Source organism: Dendronephthya gigantea, unplaced genomic scaffold, assembly GCF_004324835.1.
Source record: "Dendronephthya gigantea isolate DGI-Jeju-01 unplaced genomic scaffold, DenGig_1.0 000006F, whole genome shotgun sequence".
Lineage (NCBI taxonomy): Eukaryota > Metazoa > Cnidaria > Anthozoa > Malacalcyonacea > Nephtheidae > Dendronephthya > Dendronephthya gigantea.
Window position 1 is genome coordinate 2,609,777 of NW_021163016.1, and position 19,065 is coordinate 2,628,841.

Genomic DNA, 19,065 nt, shown 5'->3' on the forward strand with positions numbered 1-19,065 from the left:
TTGCAATAAATACCTTATTTTTTCTCACTTCACATTTCGAAGTGAAATGGTGCTAACATTATCGTGGTCTGCCACAGTTTATACCCTCATTTCTATCTGAATTTTAACATGCTTTATGAATTATTACTACAACCTATTTCAAACTTAATATTTCCGTACAATTTTATACAAAAGTGCATGCATTGTCCTACGATACGACTTCAGTACAATCTATATATGGTTTATAATATGGTTACGCTAAGTTGTTTCTTAAATAATATCTTCGGCCAAAAAGCGTTTGTTTTGTGGAAAAACTCACTCGAGACCTTTTAGGCTACATTAAAAGTAACGCGTTACGTTGACTCACAAATTAGTTGATTTAAAGCAACAAAATCAGTGCCTTTGCGGACACTTCTTCTTCTGCAAGCTTCGCGAAAACGGGCAGTGCATCGTCGCGATAATCTTTGTAGAACACCTCGGCTATAATCTCCATACCATATCGCTGCACAACGAAATTCGTTAATCTTTGGGAAGTCATCAAGCAGTAAAGGGCTGGATGATGGTGCAGTTGGCTGGCACAGAGCGTGTCTGAAAGGTTCTCAACGATTCCGAGCGATCGATACTTGGGATGCGTTGCTGTATGCGAGATGAACACGATACTGCGGGTTGCCGAGTACTTCTGTACAACGGGTTCCGCTTTCTCGTGAACCGTTCTCATTAGATTGAGACCAATTTGGCACAGCGGATCACCGTTCATACACTCTCCTTTATAGACACCTTCGACATATTTCTCTGCAAACATAACGCTCACCAGCTTCGCCGGGTCGTCGTCTTTCACGGCGACAAAACTCAAGCCCTGCTCCACCTTCTTGGACAAGGATTCCTGGGAGAAGAGGCTTTTGAATCGTTCCTCGATAAGAGGTGCTCTGGCGTTCGACGAAAGAGCCGGGTAGAACATTTCCCCGAGGACATTCACTATCGGTTCGTTGTTCACAACGAAGGCGCGAGCGAGAAGATTCCGAATTTGATCCAAGTTGTGTCTTTCATCCAGAACTTGAAGCGTGATTTCTCGAGGGAGCTGTCTCCTCTTCGCTGTCTGGTCCAAAAGCGCTTGCATCGAGCTTGAGTTTCTTTGAATTGCGTTTTGAAGTCTCGCCTTACACATCAGCGTGGAAACGACCCTAGCTTTCGAAGTAAGCATTTTTACGGCACTGCACAACTTTGTAGCCGAAGGTAACGTCTTTATTCGCGGAATATGCTTCGGTTTTGTTACTGCTGAGAAAAAACGTAACGCAATACTGCAATGAGAGTGGTTTCTGGGTGTTTGCTAAACATTATGAACAGTTTAACAGCATGAATGTGATGTTAGCGTTCTTAATGGCAACCCACTACGAACCATCACAAAACAACTGCTGTGAAAAAGCAGTACGAACTGCGTTAAGTAAAATACCTCCCTCATCGTAGTGGGCGCATATTCATTCCACCGAAGTTGAACATATTTTAAACAGACATAAGGTTCATAGCGAAATGTTGTTTTGTCCCTCGATATTTGTACCAAAGCCGTATAAGGAATGTATTTGATGTAGTCTCGAGTAAAAAGCGCCCAGAACATACCATAGAGGCCTGCCTAGGAGCACACAGTCGAAGTGTTTCAGTCATTACGCGGTCATTATGTTGTTCTGTAAACAAATCACCAGGCCTTGTGATAATTTGCTGAGATCTAAATAAGGGAAGCTGTTTGAGGAACAGTTTTCGCAGTTCCTTGCAATCAAATACACCCTAGGTTTATACCAGGCCTGGCTTGAAATGCACAGTACATAAGTTATCGTCATTATATCACTATTATGTTGTCATATAAACAAAGCACCAAGACTTGTGATGATTTGATGGGGGAAGCTGTTTGAAGGGACAACATTCGCTGTTTCCTGTCAATTAAACCGTAAGCCTACCGGGCAGTGACATGGCTTGTGGTTCACTAGGAGGCTTCACGAGGAACTAGACTAGCAGTTCCTTGCTGAGGGACTAGTGATTATATAGCTGTTCCTTTCCAATCAATTGAAGTCTAAGTTCCCGAGTCTTGCCTTGCAAATACATGCACAATCGATAACATACAGTCTTGAAGTGCATCTGAGATTTTGGTGGGAGGAAACTGTGCAAGTTTTCCATCGCTGTTGACTGAAAACGCCGTTAGTGTACTTGCCCTGTGACACATCGAAATCTTTATATTGAAATAAATTAGCATAATTATGCTGCTTTCCATTTGAAATAAAAAGCATGTCGTGGTAGTTGTAATTCGTTGTTATACGAAATCTGATATATGAAAACCGAATTGCAAGAAATTACGACGAATTATGATTAATTATGTCATATGAAAACCAGTCTTTATCTAGCTAGCAGCATACCCTGTATTGGTCACATTAAAGCTGTTTAGAATGAAACACACTTATTAATGAAACATACTTATTGTAGTATTGTGTTTATCAACTATCCTGTATATGAATCCTATAGTATACGAACTTGTAAGGAATAACGCAAAACACAACGCGAAACACAACAAAATCACAGTGACCAGTATTCTAGCGAGTCTAATATCTTACCATTGTGTATTATATTCTGGGCAATTCTGTATTCTAAATGGGTGAAGTTGGACGAGTTCCTTTTAATCACATGACGCCTCAATAGCTTCGATTAAAATTGATTTGTCAAAAATTCTCATTATTTTTTTGACAGCTCATGTGGTGATATATTTGAGGCACCCAAACAGAATGACAACTATTAAAAGCTATTTTAGAATCATGTAACTGGGAGGGAACAACGTTTAGCAAAGTACGTCTAATATTTTTGCCCATGACCCGCATTTGGGTGTCGAACTTGGAACTCCTTTTTTACACTGTACCCATGCACGTGTGGCAGTAAAATTGTATTTTTTAAATTTCTCACAAAGCACCATGATTCATATTTCATCTGTGCCTCATGTATAGTACTGTAAAAAAGGATAACAAACTCTCTATTTGGATTTAACATTCATGCACGCAATATTACGTAATGTGGCATGAAATAGTTTGTACTGTATTTTGCTATTTCTCCCAATCAATACTAATAAATAAACCCCTTGAGGCTCATTTTAGTTTTTTTTACCCATTCTTTTTGACTCGGCGGTATTCGAGCATTTTCTGACTCTCGGATGGCTTTTTTTCCTGCTAAAAATGATAAGTTGGCTATTGATATAAAAAACGATTCCCCTTATATTAAACACAGTCGGGGACATGGGGGCGTACTTTTAACACGTGTAAGCGGGTGGCATATAGTTTTCAAAAGCTTTGGTTATCGTTTGCTTTATTGAAAGTATTAACACGATGTCACACTGAGTTTAAAACTATGGTCCTGTGTTTAGGGGTTTAACAAACATTTGCTCAATCTATTAGCCTTAATGAATCATTGTTCAGCGCTAAAAGCCAGTACTTGGCGAGCGCTTGCATTTCTTGCCATCCACAGAATTCATTGAATGTATAAATAGTGAAAACAAAGGCTAACGAATATGGATTAATTAAAGTCGTGTAAGCTAAATTATCGAGAATGGTGTCAATGGTATATAGTAATACGAGATAAGACGTTTTGATAAGAAATAGATCAACGCGTGGGTTGATTCGGATCAGATTTTGACGATGCAGATTCATCAATGTTTAGTTTGAAAGGTTTTTATATTTATAATTGTTTAAACTTATTTTTCCTGTCGATTTTCTCCGGGAACGCCTCTCCCCCGCCCCTACTAACATCAGTCACATGCTTTCCCCCAATCTTCACTGAACTTGGGTCTCAACATTCGGGGGGGGGGGTGGTAGAATGGGTTTCTCTACTGCAGCTGCGCCGTCTTGTAGCTAGCCAAGTTCGATTCCAAGGTCATGTTCGATGTTGAGTTAATTAGTAAAAGAACAGAAGCCAAAAACTGAGGAAAAAATATGAAATAAAAAACGGAACTTGATGATATCAAGCACCACGTTAATATTAAAGTGCACTTCGAACGGTAAATACAAACTGTGTTCAGTAACAATTTCCAAAAAAGTTATTTTATAGATTTTTGAACGTTTGTATTTTTGGGTAGATATTGACAAGAGTTCCGAGGCGCCCATGAGTCTGGCTAGCAAAACATTCGGAATCTTTGTTTTTGTGTCTGTTAATACTTGTACTAAATCTAAAATGCACTTTCTTGGTAAGGATATGTTATTCATAACCATTTTTCATTGCGGTTACCCTGCCAAGAGATGCAAAATGTATATGACATTTACAACATAAAGTTTGTAACATTTTCAAAGTCAATGTCAACGTTCATGTAATTGCCCGTCAGTGAGTCAGGTTCGGGAAAAACGCGTTTTTTCGAAATATTAGACCATTTCAAGTCGATATTTTCTGTTAAACATTTGAGCGTGCTTTGAAATTCGATCATTTTTAGGTAAGTTATATAGCTTTCAACGCTGTTTTTTCAGCAAATTTACAGCGATCATAAATTCCTAACTTTTTTGCAGATTTATACTCGTGCATAGCAGTCCGAAGGTCAAGGTCGCTCGTTCCGTCGAAAGCCATTTCGACAGTCAGACAGACAGGAGACATCGAGTTTTTTATACAGTCGGTAAACGCAACAAGACGGTTAATTTGAGAGGTTTTAGAGTTGTATTTTTCTTCTCTCGAGCTATGGATGAAGAAGGACGATTAGCGCCGATCGAAATCCCAACAAGAACAGCGCAGCACTGCGCTCAATGCACGGCTCACGGCAAAATAGCTTTGCTCAAAGGCCACAAGAAAATTTGTCCGTTTAAAGATTGCAAGTGCGTTCATTGTGAGCTTGTGAACAACAAGAGACAGATTATGGCAAAGCAAGTCAAGTTGAAACGTTTGCAGGAAAAAAATCACGGTCTCATGAAGCAAAGACGGCCTCGCAAGAGTGGAAAAAGTCGACCAACTTTTGTTTCCAAAGTTGAATCTCCGCCGACATCTCCTGATAATAAGCTTTGTAAGTTTTTTTGAAGTGCCGCTTTGTTGGTTTTGTACAATCGACATGTTTTGCTCCCGAACTTACCTTGTTCGTTGTAAACCAATGTGAACTGTTAGCTTGCGACATGAATATAGATTTTAATTTTTGACAAAGAAAAACAGCAACACTTTATATACATATTGCCACTTTCCTCGTATTCAAGCACACAATTTCTTCCAAAAAATAAGGAAAAATGTAGATATTTACTTCATCCTAAGAAACGTTTGTCTTTTTGGAATGTGTAAAAAGTTCTTCCGATAAAAACCGGCATTAAAAAAAATAAACTTTTTCACTTACGTAAGCATAAGAAAATGCAAACTTTGCAAATTCTTTTGCTAGACCTTTATAGTAGCACGGTTATACAAATTCCAGGATCGAGTTGTTTTAAAAGGGCGGTTGCCACCCGCTTAAAAAATATCCAAAGATCAAAGCATATTGATCTCTCAAAGCAGAAACTAATCAAATCTATTAGTATATTGCATTATCGGTTTTTATCGCTGCTCTCAAACCTCAGACGTTTCGTAATAAAAACAGGCAGACGCATGCCAAGTATCATAGCCGTATTCGTTTTTAGAAAATATCTAAATAGAGTTGCAGACCATTTTGCGTTTTGCAAATGCTATATCTCTCGCGCTAAGCGAGTTTCTGCTTTGGTTTCGCAGCTTTTCAAATGCAACCATAGTCATAGACAGTCGTGTGCGCTCTATGCAACTACCTCTACTAGAACAAATTCAGTTGACAAATGACAAAACAATACATTTCCTTTGCGTAAACTGCCTGGAAAACAAGTTTTAGTTCAAAGCTTTGAGCTAATCAAATCTATCTACGTTTTCTTTTACCATTATCCCCGCGAAGTGTACCTAGAAAACGGTGAATTTGGTGATGATGCAAATCAAGAGGACCCTTGGAGATCAGCTTCTTCTGATCTAAATATGGAGCAATTCATGGACGACAGGGTAAAGTGTGCGGCCATAGACCACTGGACCCCGGTTAGTCCGATCCGCTTTCCCCACATCAATCCACTTCAACTGCAGCCAACTTCAAATTTCCTCCAGCCTCGATCGCCATCGGTCTCCATGGCAACCAACTTCCTAGCCGATCCCGATATCCTATCGCTAAATCACATCCAGACGCAACCAGTGTACTACAATTACAGGTTACCAGGCTATGCGATCAGCCTTGCCCAGGCCACTCAGTTCCAACCATTTGCCAGCGACGGTTTGCTACAATCAATGGAGGTTGCGTCCACCAATGACAGCGGTCACCCCCGGTCCATGGACGCGGCACAAACATTGCTCACCCTACATACTGGGGACGACTGAAGATTTTATCCATGCAGGTTATCAACTCCGTTCTGAAGCAAATCTTGTTACACAGCCTCATGCAGACATACCGAACAATGAGATCTCAAATTTCTGTTAGTTTATATTCTCGAGTTTATACACGAACATCGATTTAATACAGTTGTCCTTGACCGTGTTTAATTTAATAAACGAATCAATTCGCTAACAAACAGCGCACGAAAATTAAAAGCTTTTTTAAATATTTGACACGTTTGACGATGATGCATTTGGCAACCATCTTTTCTGACTCTGAAAATCGTAATAATGATGCATTGTTTTCTGAGATAAAACATCTTTTTAGTGTTATAGTTACGTTAAATATTGCTGTCTATAACAACGGTGTATCTATTTTTTAACGAAAGTCTTACACTTTAAATACGTGTGCAGTTCTGTAGTGAAAGGTTCGTTATTAAAATCAACTTTTTGAGACAAAATGGGAGAGAGGCGCATTCATCGTTCACAAGTTTTTCGGCTAATTTATTAATTTGTTAAATTTTGTACTGATTTCATTATATATAAATTGATTCAGTGTTGCAGAATCTTTCGTTTATTCTGCCTTTCTGGTTCATCAAACGTTCACACTCGAAGGGACTGTATATTCTGATTTATTATTGATAGATTACATTTCATTTTGCTATATATACAATGGGTCATTATTTGGTATATCCCTATATCATATTACAATTACTAGTTAGATCACATTACCCAAATCAGATATTTTACATAAAGTTTTACTACATATTAACTCGCGCTCCGTGGACTGGTGATCTGCGCTGGGAACTTACGACATCCCACCCACCTTGATTCATACACGTCTATGAATCAAGCATCGCCTTTGTTTTCGCTTTTGAAATTATGGCTGCCGCTCGTCTTGTTCGTTCATGCTGGTCTCCCTCTGGCTTAGCTGTAGGGATATCCCTTTCCTCCCTTTCCCCACCCGGTCGAGATTGAACTTCCAATGGGAAAAGCTTCTCAATTGGTCTGTTTAAGAAGCGTGGTTTTCCTTTACCTGCAAGCCTAACCTTTGCTCCTCTAACTTCCTTATCCTTCCCTACAATTAACTCTTCTACTACTGCTAACTTCCAGGTACATCTTTTCTCGCCTTCTCCGAACACCGTCACTACATCTCCTTTCTGGACCTTCCTTAACTTTCCTCCGTTTGTGCACTTGTGAAACTCTCTAAGTCCCGTTAAATATTCGCCCTTCCATCTTTTCCAAAAGTGCTGCAACTTTAACGTTACATATTTAAATCTCTCCCCACAGCTACTCGCTCCTATGACTACCTCATTCTGTGGAATTAAATGTATTGCTCTACCATATATCAAATGTGAAGGAGTTAACACTTCTCCTTCCAGCTCTTCAAATACTTCTGTTAGTGGTCTCGCATTCAATGTGCCTTCAACTTCAACTAACACTGTGCTCAGCTCATCAAGGTTTAACTTTGCATTCCCTAACACCTTTCTAAGACACCTTTTCACACTGCGCACCATCCGTTCAAAGAAGCCTCCCCACCAACGTGCTCTCTCTAAGTTGAATCTCCGTGTTATTCGTTTGGCTCCTAATTCCGATTTGACTTTCGGCTCATTACAAATCTTCCTCAATGCTTTCTCTGCTGCCTTGAACGTTTTAGCGTTATCGGAAACTATAAGACTGGGTGCCCCTCTCCTAGCTGCAAATCTTCTCAAACAGCATAAAAACCTCAGAGAGTCTCGGTCTTCCTTGTCTACCTCTACATGTAAAAATGCCTTTTCGATGTCTGCTACTAATGCTACTCTATTTTCTCTGAAACGTAACAATATACTGTAAAGCAATGGATTGAGCGATGGTCCAACATGCAAACAGTCGTTAAGCGATGTTTTAGATTTTATTCCTTTCGAGGACGCGTCATATACTATGCGTACCTTAGTTGTCACTGCATCTTTGCGAATTACTGCTTGGTGAGGTAGATAATGAACTTTGCCTGCCTTCTCAAGACTTGGTACCTGCTCTATGATTCCCTGCTCTGCCTGATCTCTTATTATCCGATCGTACTCTTTCAACAATTCTGGCTCCTTTTCCAGTCGTTTCAACTGGCTTTTCATTCTAGCAAGACTATTCATGTAATTGTCTGGAAGATTGTCATGTTCCTCCTTCCAGGGCAGTTTTACTGAGTATCGATTACCTGTGAATGATATTCCATCAAGAAATGTTTCATGAACTGTGTCCTCTTCAATTATACCCAATCCTTCAAAACTCCAAAGTTTTTCCACATTACTTTCTAAGCTATCTCTGTCCCATTTCGTTGTCTGCCCCACAAAGTTCACCTGAGTCACTCCAGCACCTTCTATCTCTCTTCCCTTAAGAGGTCCTGACAACACCCATCCCAACTCAGTTTGTATAGCTACGGGCTCCCCTGTCTTACCTTTCTTTGTCTCACCTGTTTGGAAATTCCAAAGATAGTCTGCCCCTATCAAAACGTCTACCTCTAATTCTTCCTGAAAATTCACCACATCTGAGAACCATACCCCCTCTAGATGCGAATAATTCTTTCTAGCTAATTCTACGTGACTATTCTGCACAGTGCAAATTTCTGGTACCACATATGCTTCTATTGAGATAATCTTATCCCCATTAACAGGCTGAAGTTTAAGCTCGACCACTTCCCTTTGTTCAGCCTTCGTGCACTTTTGACCGAACGTATTAATGCCTAGAAATTCCCTTCTTAAACCCCGTGGATTAACAAGACTCGCTGCATGCGATGTAACGAAAGAGCGATGACTTCCCCCATCAAAGAGTACCCGGACCTTAGCCACCCTCTCACCCCTTAATACCCCGCGCGCAGTTTGCAAGGCAACCAGACCACCTGTCCCGGCAAGCAAGTTATTACATGGGCTAGCTACATTATTGTTAACCTTAGTTGATGGGATTTCTTCATTCTTACAGGTCTCTTCGTCTTTTGGAGACGCATCACATAGGGCGACATGATGCATTCGGTCGCATTTTCGACACTTAATTTTCGAACTACAATTACTGGCTCTATGGCCCTTAATTAAACATTGAAAACATCTACCATACTTTAAAGCTAGGGTCTTACGTGTTTTTGGATCCTTGACTCCATCACATTCCTCGTGCGCGTGGTTCTTTAAACAGAATGCACAACTCTTTTTCTCTTGACCAGCCAGCAACGCCGCCGCTGTCGAGTTATCTAGACCCCCAGTTGGTTTCCTGCTTTGATTTCTTTCATACTCCCGTTCCGTTTTAGTCGCCACCGCTTCGTGCGCCTCTCGCAGTTCTAACTCCTTCTCAAACGCATCCAACATTTCTTGCATCGTCCACTCAATGAAATCAGTTCCTCGGGTGATCATAAGCCGAAATTGTTCAGGCATCTTCTCCAATATGGCCGGTACAACAATAGTGGAATACGATTCTTCTCCCACGCCTAAGGATTTCAACGCGCGGTTGTGCGCTTCGCAGCTGTCATATAACTTCCGCAGCCTTTGAGTGTCCCTTTCTCTAAAAACCGCAGGCAGTTGAATAAGGTCATTTATATGTGTGCGTTGAATTGCACTTCTTTTCTCGAATCGTTTCTTAAGCAGATCCACCGCGCACTGATAATTCCTTGCTGTTAATGACAGACCAGCGATGGTCGATTTTGCCGGCCCTTCAAGGTATCCGCGTAGATATGCAAATTTGTCTACGTCCGACAATTGATCATTGTTATCGATCGAACTCGAAAAACTGTCCCAGAACTCTGGCCATTCGCAAATTTTCCCCCCAAAGTTTTTCAACCGTAACTTTGGTAACTTTGCTCTTATGATTTTGCCCGTGCTTTCAACCGATGTTTGGCTTTCGTTCAGAATCTCATTGTCATTGATCGCCACGGTTTTTGTCGTTGTCAATTCTAATTTACCGAACGCGTTGTCCATTTCAAGTAAAAGGCGTTCAAGTTCTGCGATTACTTCGTCTGCTTCTTCTATCTCCTTTGCCATCAATTCATCCGCCGCTTCTTCTTTCGACTCGCTCAGGGCATCGATGATTTTCGTGTCAAGTTCTCTTAAAATTTTGACCTTTTCCTTCAAGGAGCTTTGACTCTGCTTCAGCCACACGACGTCTTTCTCTGGACTCTCATCGCTTAACTTAGCGATCGCTTCGACTATCTTTGCCACAAGCTTCTTCGTAGACGACCTTTGCCCACCTCGTACGCGTCTTTTCTTAGCTAGGTCATCCATGTGTTCGATCTAGGTCGTCTGACCTTTGTGACAATTTTCTTTTGTGCGGCGACTGCCGTGCGAGTCTAACTAACGTTTCCACAATCCGCTTTAACTATCCAGCATACAATCCGGTTCGAAGAACCACTGTGTTGCAGAATCTTTCGTTTATTCTGCCTTTCTGGTTCATCAAACGTTCACACTCGAAGGGACTGTATATTCTGATCAGTGTGACCAGGTTTTGTCAGCGGTTATTACCAAAAACGGTGCTGAAATTTTACCAAATCGGATTTTTTTTTACCAAATACGGCAAATTCCGCTTTTTTAATTTCTGCGTACATACATTGCCATAACAATGTCGTCCCCCGCTACACTCTTTTTTTGCCTTAATTGATTTTCATGGCGACAGTGTATAACACATAAGTTCAGACACTTTTCCTATAAGTACTCTTTATTGCCTTACTATAAACAAGTATACAAACAAGCAATTTCAAACAAGATTTATATTAAAAGGAATATAAAAACTGTCAAACTAAAACGCTGTTTCCATGTGATTATTGTGATATGTCACAATGATACGTGTTAGGCTATTTATGGCTAATATATCATTCAATTCAATTCAAATCATTTCATTCATTTGAATCCATTAATTCAATCTCCATAGCGTCAATTGTTTCCAAATCGTCCTCGCCAGCGTCTGCTGCGTTCGCCGACTCTTCTTCAGTCTCTTCTTGACCTCCATACACAGCTCTAACGTTGTGGTAAATGTCCTCATTAAATAATGCCAGCATTTCGTCAGATGGTTGAAAAGTAGTACACGATTCAGCAACGTTCTTTACGCCGTCTTTGACAAAAAGAATTGAAGCAACACCTTCCGTTGAGAATCTATTTCGTTGCTTAGTTTTGATTAGGTTAACCTGGGAAAAGGTACGTTCACAGTCTGCATTGCTAACTGGTATAGTTAACATAGCCTTTGCGAATGCTGCTAAATTCGGGTACTTGTCGGTTGGAACTTTTCCCAGAATTCTTCCGTCGGTAGCGCAGAGCAACGATCGGCCAAGGTTGAGATTTCCTCGTCGTACATAAATTCCCTCCACTCTTGGTCGAGACTTTGCAGATTCTCTTGACGAACAACATTGGGAAATCTGGAAGCAATGCCGACAATACTTTGAATGGAACTTGACGTTGCAACCTGGGGATCCAGGAATGCCAGTTGTTTCACAACTACGTTATTCAATGGCAATCGGTTCTTCAATTGGCAACAAAGCTCTGTGTAAAAACACTTGCACCTCCTAAAATATTCCTTTAAAGCTTCTTTATCCAGTGTCTTGTATTCGTTATTCGCCAACATCTTTGCAACTTCAACTCCAAGATACAGCTCCGTCAAAGGTACATGGTTAGCCGGATCAGCAGGATCGGCCACAGTGGCTTGGCTTCGGACAATGGTAGGCTTTACAAAGCAGCTTAATAAAGCCTTGTAGGCTGAAACACAATGCGCATGAAAGTTATGGACTGATGGCGACTTTGCCTGGAAATAACGTTTAGTTTGTTAACTAGCGGAATAACGTAAGTTAGAAATGCGAAATACAATTTTGTGTAAGGATTCGACAGTTGTTCGTAGAGGAAATGAGACGCTTGTAGGCGATCAACAAGATACTGGCTTTCAAAAAACAGCTTTAGGGCCTGCCATTGACTGAAAATTCTTTCTACACAGCTGCCCAGTGATAGCCATCTGACATCGTAGAATCTAAGCATTCGGTGTGGGCTTGAGTCCGTGAAATCTTGAAATTCTTTAAACTCTAGAGATCGCTTACTTGAATAAGCAAAGTAGTTGTAGCATTCCTTGACGACTTGCTCTAAGTGTCGGGGCAACAGAGAACATGCGTGGCTGACAGCAAGAGCAACAGAATGGCAAGCACATTTAATCGCCAGGCAATGAGGATTGGCTGCCATGATACGAGAAACAATGCTGTTATTGCTGCCAAAAATGACATTTGTTGTGTCAGCAGCAAATCCAACGAGATCCTTGACCTCAATATCATGTTTTTGTAGGTCCTTCTCCATTGTGTCAAAAAGTTCCTCAGCTTTTTCACCGTCAACACGTACTAAATTCAGTAATCTAGTATCTACCCTCAGTAGCTTCTCGCTAAAGAATTTTACGACAATTGACATACACTTTGTTGTTCCCTTATCAGTCGATTCGTCAATAATCAGGGAGACAAACTTTCTACCAAATTCCCCGGTTGCCTTGATTTGCTCTCGCAGCTCAGTCTTAAATGACTTCGCCAGAACATATACGTCAATGCGGCTGCTTTTGTTCGTTTGCACGAGAATCCTTTGGCGATTGCAGAGTCGTAGAAAGTTCCCGAGATCAGTTTCGAAAGATGATCCATTGCACGAAATGGAATGTTGTGCTCCGCCATAAAAGCACAGAATTTTAACTCGGCCTTCTTAGTTTCTATGGTCAGTTTGCTATCCGATACGAAGAATTTGGATAACTATTTACATGTAAATAAAACAAAAACATGTAACTGCAGCTTTAGTGATACTCTAAAACATGAAAATTCTGACATTGCCAATACTTTTTTAGTAGTATTCACATGCTGTACATTACATACCTGAGAGCTTCCTGACATACTACTCATTAAGGAAGTATGTTTGGCACTCTTTCCATGCAAACGAATAGTTACCAAACGAGCTTGCAGTTCACAACGACATATTTTGCAAAAAGCAAAATTTTGCGATGAATTGCTTACCACTTAGCCACTTCGAAAATTCTGGTTTCAATTCCCACTCAGAGCGATATTTTTGTGTATACTTTGGTCCTTCTGTTCTTTTTTTCTTTATCGTGTTGTTGCCAGCAGAATGAGCCATTTTAAACTTAAACAAACTTGATTTAAAAAGTGTTGAGTCAAAACTCAAACTCAAAGCATATTTAAAAAAACACAGCGTCGACAGCGAGACGAGCGAGTCAGGCCCTCAATCCGGTTGCCCGGTACCGGACACAGCAAACCGTTAAATACTTCATGTAGACAGATTATTACGTCCCAGCCAATGTCATTTGTCATTCAGTGGCAGTCACCAAATTCGCCAAGATAATAAAGTACAACATCTTTTATTCAATGTTTTTTGTTTTTACCAAAAAAATTACCAAATTACTTGATTTTTTCCAAATTTTACCAAAAATTTTACCAAAATTTTATTTTACCAAAACTTTCCCAAAAAATGCCAAATTTTACCAAAAGTAAATTAATTTACCAAATCTGGTCACACTGATTCTGATTTATTATTGATAGATTACATTTCATTTTGCTATATATACAATGGGTCATTATTTGGTATATCCCTATATCATATTACAATTACTAGTTAGATCACATTACCCAAATCAGATTTTACATAAAGTTTTACTACATTAACTCGCGCTCCGTGGACTGGTGATCTGCGCTGGGAACTTACGACATTCAGCTGAGGAACACAGTTTGTTATAAAAATAACGTAAATTTTGTTAAATTGAATTCATTATTTATTGCTAAAACATTGAATGTTCCCTTATCTAATAATTCTTCAGTAGCTTTGAAAATTTTGGAAATGTTATACAGTCAGTTTCGAAAGTTTGTCGAGTTATCTTAACTTAAAATATTATAAAATACAATTGTTGTGTAGTTATGATAAAATGATGCTGGGTTTAAGCCCATTAAATTTGGATAGATCGAAACAAAAGTTATGATCACGAGATCCCTAATCAACCTGCCCTAATCCCATTTTATCCTAATTAGATCCTATATCATCATGGCTTCCTCCATGGCTTAATTCTCAATTGATCCTGAACCAGATTTGATCCTTCAAACCGGCTCATTTCGATTTGATCTAACGTGAACCTAGATTAATCTTGCCGCCCCGAATCTAGCTGATAGTGACTTAATCCACTCCTATACCTACATTATCCTTGCTTGGCCCTCGTTGATCTGTATTTTCCCAATGTTCCCAATTTGGACTTAAATAGTATGTTTCAGTTCCTTCGTTCTCCAATAAGTCCAATTGCTGCATAATTCACTAAACACGAATAGACTCATCACAAACATCATCAACTGTCAGATGTGCATGATAAGTTGTCAAAAGATAGCAGAATGCGTGTTCAGAGAAAAAATTTAATACCGATTCGTTTAAATTATATTGGAGTTCCACTTTGAAAGTTCGGTAGCCAAAACACTTCTGCAGACAAACACTGCATGTCTTTTCTTGTGTGACTACCTGTTTACCCCAGATGAAAAAAACCAGGTCGCTTTCTCGTCCAGGCATATCATTGCCATTAATTGTTTGAAATGTCTCTCTTATTCCAGTAACAACTTGCATTGACACATCTTGACACAAACAGGTGGCGATTGTCATGACAGCCTTGATATGTTTCCTTTCACAGAAGGAAAGATTTTTCACCTAGTTGGCAATTAAACTTTGCTGTTTCTCAGTTCGTTGCGAAATGGTAACTCATAATGGTAAATGAGCGTTTATTTGCTCTTTTGTTCAGAAATTTGACGAGAGGCAGGGTATAAAATGTATATGAACGATAAAAAGAAGGACTATGTTTAACCAGATATTTCCACTTCTATATGCGCCAGTTTCACTCGAAAAGTTCTAATCCTCTACTTTTATTCATTTTTTAAATAAAGTTTAAAATTTAACACGGCTGTTAAAACCTTAAAAATTTTGCCCGCCGTCTTTGATGCTTCGTCAATCGTCACTTGAATTTCTGTCAAAAAAAATTGACATGTCTCCAATCATTGTCTACCTGTATGATATTGAATTTTCATAATATCGGCCTTTTTGTTCATTTGCCAACCATTATGCCTTAAATAACGCCTTAAATATGTTTCGAATTCAGAGACAAATACAAGCTTTCAAGCATCCACGCCAAGATCTCGTAATTAAAAATTTAAAATCATTGTCTCAGTTGGCCTGTTTTTTTTACGCCCATTTTATAACAAAAGACGAGCAAGAGGCCATAGATTCATAAATAACTTTCAGTATCAGAAATAGGCTACATTTTTTCTGCCAAAGGTAAAAGACCTACTACTCCTTTTAATGAAAAGAAATGATAATTTACCCTGTCGTTTGCTCGCATGTTACTATTGTCTGAAAGGAGGCATGTGGATAGATAACGAGAACATAACAAGCAAACCTGATAGAAAATTCAGTAACTGATAAAGAACAAGACACTGCGAACAATAGTTGCATGGATAGCCATTGCCATAGATAATTACATCGTTTAATTTGCCATGCAATAATATTCATCTAACCAATAACGAACTTTGTGTTTTGAATTTACATAAGTCATAACTGAATGTAAATATGTAAGGTCGTCATGCTCTCAAGTGAAGTGAGTGTCACGTCTTTCAACTTCAATGAATGTAAACTGATATACTCCAGAAGTAAGTGAAAATTTTGTTTATCGAGCAAATAACAGAATCTTATACAGCCTGAACCGTAGTGACTACCGAAAATGGTTTTCTGATTTTGAGGTTTTAGAAATAGTCGAGAAATGATTAATTTTGTCGACTGACATCACGAAATTGCAGCGAAGTGTCAGGTTTCAAACTGGCAACACGGCTGGCATATCGTGTTGTTGTGAATCCGCAAAATTCCAGCAGTTCCTTCTGGAGTTTTAAAATAACTCGGTAACAAACGCAGCGATGCAAATCAGGGGAAAAATCCCTAGCAGTTTATATTCACGCGTTGGTTTACTTCTAGCGGCTACAAGCACAATAGTTCTCATGTATGTGTTCACGAGGAAAAAATATGTACAACCAGCTCAAATTGTATTAAACCGTAACTCAAGGCTTGTCGTTAAATCTCCCAAGAAAAAAAATTACACAAGTTATGGAAAAGGCTGTCCCGAGAATCCATACAGGAGTCGTTTTAAAACTCTGCTATCCGCTTGGGAGGGAATCGCCGCCCGTCAGAACATCACGGATTATTTTATATGTTTTGGAAGCTTGCTTGGCCAGACGCGAAATGGCGATTGCGTGCCTTACGACCACGACATTGACGTGTGTATGTTCAGAAGAGATTTATACAAACTCGATCCGGAGGAGGAGAAACGACCTTTCAAATACGATGATGGGACGCCTCATATGATAATACAGCGGCATTGCCATCATCCGCCGGGGGACACGCCGCGACAGGATTGTAATGGAAAGGTTGTGACAAGTTATACTGACAAATGTGCCATTGTGGACCCGTGCGCACGAATCTTACTGGGTAGCCCCCCGTTCCTCGACGTTTTTGCAATAAAGGTACGTACTGAATTCGGTATTTATTACCAAACCGAATAAAATTGTATATTTAGTCTCTCTCGTTTTACATTCACCGCCTGCAATTTTTGCTGCGATCGATTTTCAGTGCGATTTCTTTCTTTTGAGAGATTAAACGAACGATTAGTTATGAATGCTCTGGGGCCGGTTGTATGAAAGCCGGATAGCGCTATCCACCGGATAGTGATTTTTCAAGCGCTCTAAAAATGCTCGAAAAGCGATAAAATTTCATTTTTGGAACCAACAATTATTAAAGAGAATACTCGATTTAGGAATACTAAGATTTAATCAAAGTTATACCAAACAACGGGCGATTTTAAAGCGATTGAGAAAAGCGCTATCCGGCTTTCATACAACCGGCCCCTGATGTAGCTACAAGTGACCTCTGCTCATTTGACAAATCATAACTTATTCGCTCATTCGCGTCCACCAAAAGAAGAAATTCGCGTTCTAAAAATCGAAGCATAAAACGGACTTTACGATGAATGACGAGAAAAAGTATTAAAAAACCTGAGAGCTTTGTTCATCAGGAAATAGGCGAGAATGAAAGTCAATGCAAGATGAATATCGCGTGTATAATTAATTTGCATATCATATGGAGTCTTGAAGTCTTTGCTTAAGTATTAAACTGAAAGTCGTTGTTTGCTTATCTCAACAATGCAGATGTCAGATCGTCAGCGAGCGTTTGGAAACGTCTTAGCATAATTAATTACGTTGTTTGGGTTATTTTTACATTCTGCCAAATGGATTGTGTCCAAACTCAGTGAATATAGATTTAGCTTCGTATGGTTGGGTAAACTGCCTGATGACATTATAATCGTCTTTGACGTCTGACTGACGAGGAACTCTGGAACAACAGAACAAATCTACATCACAGAAGGCAAGATCTTGAATGACATTTCCTCGTATTTTACACACATTTTCAACTATCCGAATCGAAATATTGGGATGAATCACAGGTCACGCCTAAATCCTTAAGAACATTTCAGAATGGTTGCTCTATTGATCCAGAGGTCGGGAAAACAGAATCCAAGGTTGCAAGGGTTGTGTCGACGGTTGCGACGATTCTAAAGCCTGGTTTCATTTATGAATTCTCGTAACAAGTCATTTTCACAGATGAGAAATAGTACGGATGTCAGGTTTCATATCGGTCATTGTTGACTGCATATGCTCAAATAGAAATATCCTCAATCACATCAGCCAACCTGACATGTTCACGACACTTATAGCGAATTAATGGAAACCAGGCATAAGTTTCATATTGCTTTCAATGTATTCTATAGTAAAACTTTAAACATTATGCATGATATGCTAATTAGCACACTTGCGTCACCCATTTTGTCACTACAGTGGCGTCATTAGCGTCGCTCTATGATCCCTTTTCCGTCAGGCAGATCATTCCTTCCCATAGGCAAAGCAATTTATGCATCTCTGTCCAGCCACACAACTATCGCCGATAATTTACGATATATGAGAATCAGTGTTTAAAGGTAATGTTATGCGAAACATTGCAAAGTTGGTATTTCGTGAAACATTACCTTAATACGACCATTCTGTTAATCTCCCACCGTTTGGCTAAAATATTTTGGCCATTTCTAAAAAAATTAATCTAAAATGTGTATTTGCTATCTTTTCCCACATTAATGTCGTATTCTAATTTCTCGCATTGTGCAGGATAAGAACGAGGAGCTGTTCGACGAATACAAGAGAGTCACTCATAAAAGAGATGTAATATTACCTTTTAAGCCTTGTGAATACATGGGCATTAAGACCAAGTGCCCAAATAATGCGACAAAATATCTGACAAGATATTATGGAGAAGATCATTTAAACAAGCCTATCTACGTTTGTAAAGACGGAATGTGGGTCAAACCTGAAACAATAAATCAAGTCGAACCCGATGATATGGTACGATGAATGAAATCAACGATTAACTTTCAATGGTTAGGACGCTGAAGACACAAATCACTGTTTGGTCACAGTCAAAGTGTCCCGAGTCACGAGCCAGGAAATGGTTTTAATTAAAATAAAATGCAAGATGTAACAATTTGTATTTTAAGTAATTTAACTTGTTGGTATTGAATTTTTTTTGTTAAATTAATATTTTCTGATTATGGCGTCACGGTCTACCAATGTCCCTTGCTATTTCTGTCCATGAGATCAAAATAGGTTACCTAATATGAAATCTGGATCATATTTTGCCCTCAATACCGGCG

At 39.4% G+C, this 19,065-nt stretch overlaps 2 protein-coding genes across 2 annotated transcripts; one reads left to right on the top strand and one right to left on the bottom strand.

The window, feature by feature from the left end:
- Window positions 1-6,939: 6,939 nt before the first annotated feature.
- On the bottom strand, window positions 6,940-10,746 carry LOC114516726. The gene has a single exon (XM_028536278.1). It carries the CDS (start codon window positions 10,557-10,559, stop codon window positions 7,167-7,169), a length of 3,393 nt encoding a protein of 1,130 aa, XP_028392079.1. The 5' UTR covers window positions 10,560-10,746; the 3' UTR covers window positions 6,940-7,166.
- A 5,202-nt stretch (window positions 10,747-15,948) lies between these two features.
- Window positions 15,949-18,978, top strand: LOC114516736. The gene is made up of 2 exons (XM_028536290.1): window positions 15,949-16,831; window positions 18,524-18,978. Exons 1-2 carry the CDS (start codon window positions 16,229-16,231, stop codon window positions 18,764-18,766), a joined length of 846 nt encoding a protein of 281 aa, XP_028392091.1. The 5' UTR covers window positions 15,949-16,228; the 3' UTR covers window positions 18,767-18,978.
- The last annotated feature ends 87 nt before the right edge of the window (window positions 18,979-19,065 follow it).